Consider the following 2,686-nt stretch of genomic DNA (forward strand, 5'->3'; position numbering starts at 1 on the left):
GAGACTCAGACTCACATCCCTGTGATTACGCATCAAGTGCTTTACCATTAAGCTAAACTGCCCAGTAACGAATTCTTCTGCAATTTTAGAACTTATAAATTTAGCTTCATAAGTTATAAAATTGCAGAAGAATTCGTTACTGGGCAGTTTAGCTTAATGGTAAAGCACTTGACACGTAATCACAGGTATGTGAGTTTGAGTCTCATGGCTGGCCAGTAAAGAGTTTTTCTGCAATGTATGGATAATTTATCCTGATCACGCTATTTATTAGCATATATTTAAAGTGTTCTTACTTGGAGTTCTTCTAGCTTCATATCCAGTGAATGCAATTTGCTTATTATTTCTTCAATATTGTAGACAAATGTTATACTCTAAAATAAAAGATAAATTATTTTTGTGTTAAAAAAATTATAAACGACAAAAATAGCACCAATAACGGTAAAAATAACATTAAAAAAATCCTTTTTAGGTGCTGGCATGGCTGTGTGGTAAAAGACTTGCTTCTCAACCACAACCACATAGTTTTGGGTTCAGTCTCACTGCATGACATCTTGTGCAAGAGTCTTCTACTGTCGCCTTGGGCTGACCAAAACCTTGTGAGTGGATTTGGTAGAAGGAAACTAACACAAGCTCATTGTGTGTGTGTGTGTGTGTGTGTGTATTTGTCCACCACCACCACCATGATGATGATGATGATAATAACGAAGGTGAGGTGGTGGTGATGGTGATGATGATGGTGATGATAATGGTGATGATGATGATGGTGATGGTGGTGGTAGTGATGATAATGATGATGATGATGATAAAAAAAAACAACAAGGATGACATGAAATAACAGAAGACAACAAAGTAGTTTAAGAATGAACAAGAAAAAAAGGAAATAATAGAACATTCTTACTTCAAATTTTTTCAATCTCACATCCATTAATTGAATTTTATCCAAAATTGCTCCAACATTTTTCAAGAATTCTGCCTGTAACAGACATCAATAAAAAAATTTAGTTTTTAAAACTTCATAATTACAGTAAATTATTATTTTACATTATTATTTTCCCATGGATTGGTGGTTAAGAAGCTTGCTTTCCAACCATGTGGCTTCATGTTCAATCTCAATGTGTGGCATCTTGGGTAAGTGTTTTCTACTATAGCCTCAGTTTGAGCAAAGCTTTGTGAGCAGATATGGAAGTCAGAAACTGAAAGAAGCCTATGGTGTGTGTGTGCGTGCGCGCATGTGTGTGTGCATGCATTGCAGCATATATGTATGTATGCATGTATGTTCTACATTTTCTCTTTTACATTTAGCTTAAATTTTGACCAGCCACCTGTTTGGTGGCAAGGTTGTGAAGGAATGCATCCTTTGTCCATCATCCTTTAAATCTTAAGGCCTTGCAGATTTCTGGAGTCCCAGATATTGTGATCATTTGTAGTGTATGAATTAAGGATTTGCATCCTTGCTTCAAGAACCCAAGTTCAGCCATACTTTGCTCCAGACAGGCTGGTATGTATCTTGCTGCTTCAATGATAATCGGTATGAAACTGAAAGTTTATCTTGGGTATTGGATTTGCAGACTCCTTATTAATAGTCCATAGGTGTCCTCTTTCTCTTGTATTTTTCAAACTACATTGGTATCCAGAGGACAGCTGATTTCCACAACAGAACATATCCAGCCAGTTGTGCTTTAACTCTTCAGCATTTAATCTGGCCAAATATTCTCCCTGTTTTATGTTCAAACTGGCTAGATCCAGCTTCTCATACTTACTCTGCAGTTTCATTCTAAAAATACACAAACACACCATTGAAATATTGAAGCTACAAAATAATACATGATTAATTCAAAACAATGTGAATAAATAAGCATTGTATTTAACAAAGTAACCTGAATGCTAAATGGTTGAGTTGGTGGCTATTTTAATTTTTAAGTTCCACTAATATTCCTTTGACCCATTGGTCTCAATATAGCCAGCTTCATCTGTAATAATTTTCTTTTTTGTTATCAGGCTATTTTGACCATTGCATCATGCCTCATGGGAAGATAATATCTTGAGGATATAAAAGAAGATACTAACCCAAGGTGCTGTACAGTGGGACTGAACCTGAAACTACATGGTTGCAAAATGAACTTATTAATCTCAACTATGCCTGTGCTTAATGTGTATGTATATGAGTGTGTGCGTGTATCTATGTATGTATGTACATATATACACATACACACACATTCACAAACAAAAGTAAGGTATTTATGTATAATATATTTTTTATTCATATAAAGGGGCAGGTGTGGCTGTGTGGTATGAAACTTGCTTCCCAATGACATGGTTCCAAGTTCAAGTCCCACAGTGTGACGCTATAGGCAAGTGTTTTCTACAATAGTTCTAGGCTGACCAAAGCTTTGTGAGTGGCCTGGATAGACAGAAACTAAGCCTAACCCATTGTGTATGTGTGTGTGGCATGAAACTGTGGCGATCCTTTGAATGATAACTGACGAGGATTTGATGACCTACTATGTGCGTTTACCATTTTTTTGTGATTAAATATATTATGTGTTTCCTTAACATATACATACATATATATATATATATATATATATATATATATATATATACGTACAGGGATGGCCAAAAGTCACCTGACAGTAAGTCAAAACCAATTAATTCCAAGATTTATTGATGCTTAAAAACTGAATAT

At 35.2% G+C, this 2,686-nt stretch overlaps 1 protein-coding gene across 1 annotated transcript in view; it reads right to left on the reverse strand.

Moving 5' to 3' along the window:
• The window catches only part of LOC106883256 (uncharacterized), a 58,958-nt gene that overhangs the window by 51,763 nt on the left and 4,509 nt on the right, over nucleotides 1-2,686 (reverse strand). The window contains exons 2-3 of the mRNA XM_052971576.1: nucleotides 899-973; nucleotides 294-371 (exon numbers count right to left, since the gene is read on the reverse strand). Coding sequence (XP_052827536.1) covers nucleotides 294-371; nucleotides 899-973 — 153 coding nt within the window. The remainder of the gene's footprint in view (nucleotides 1-293; nucleotides 372-898; nucleotides 974-2,686) is intronic.

This window comes from Octopus bimaculoides, chromosome 1, assembly GCF_001194135.2.
Source record: "Octopus bimaculoides isolate UCB-OBI-ISO-001 chromosome 1, ASM119413v2, whole genome shotgun sequence".
Taxonomy (NCBI): Eukaryota; Metazoa; Mollusca; class Cephalopoda; order Octopoda; family Octopodidae; genus Octopus; species Octopus bimaculoides.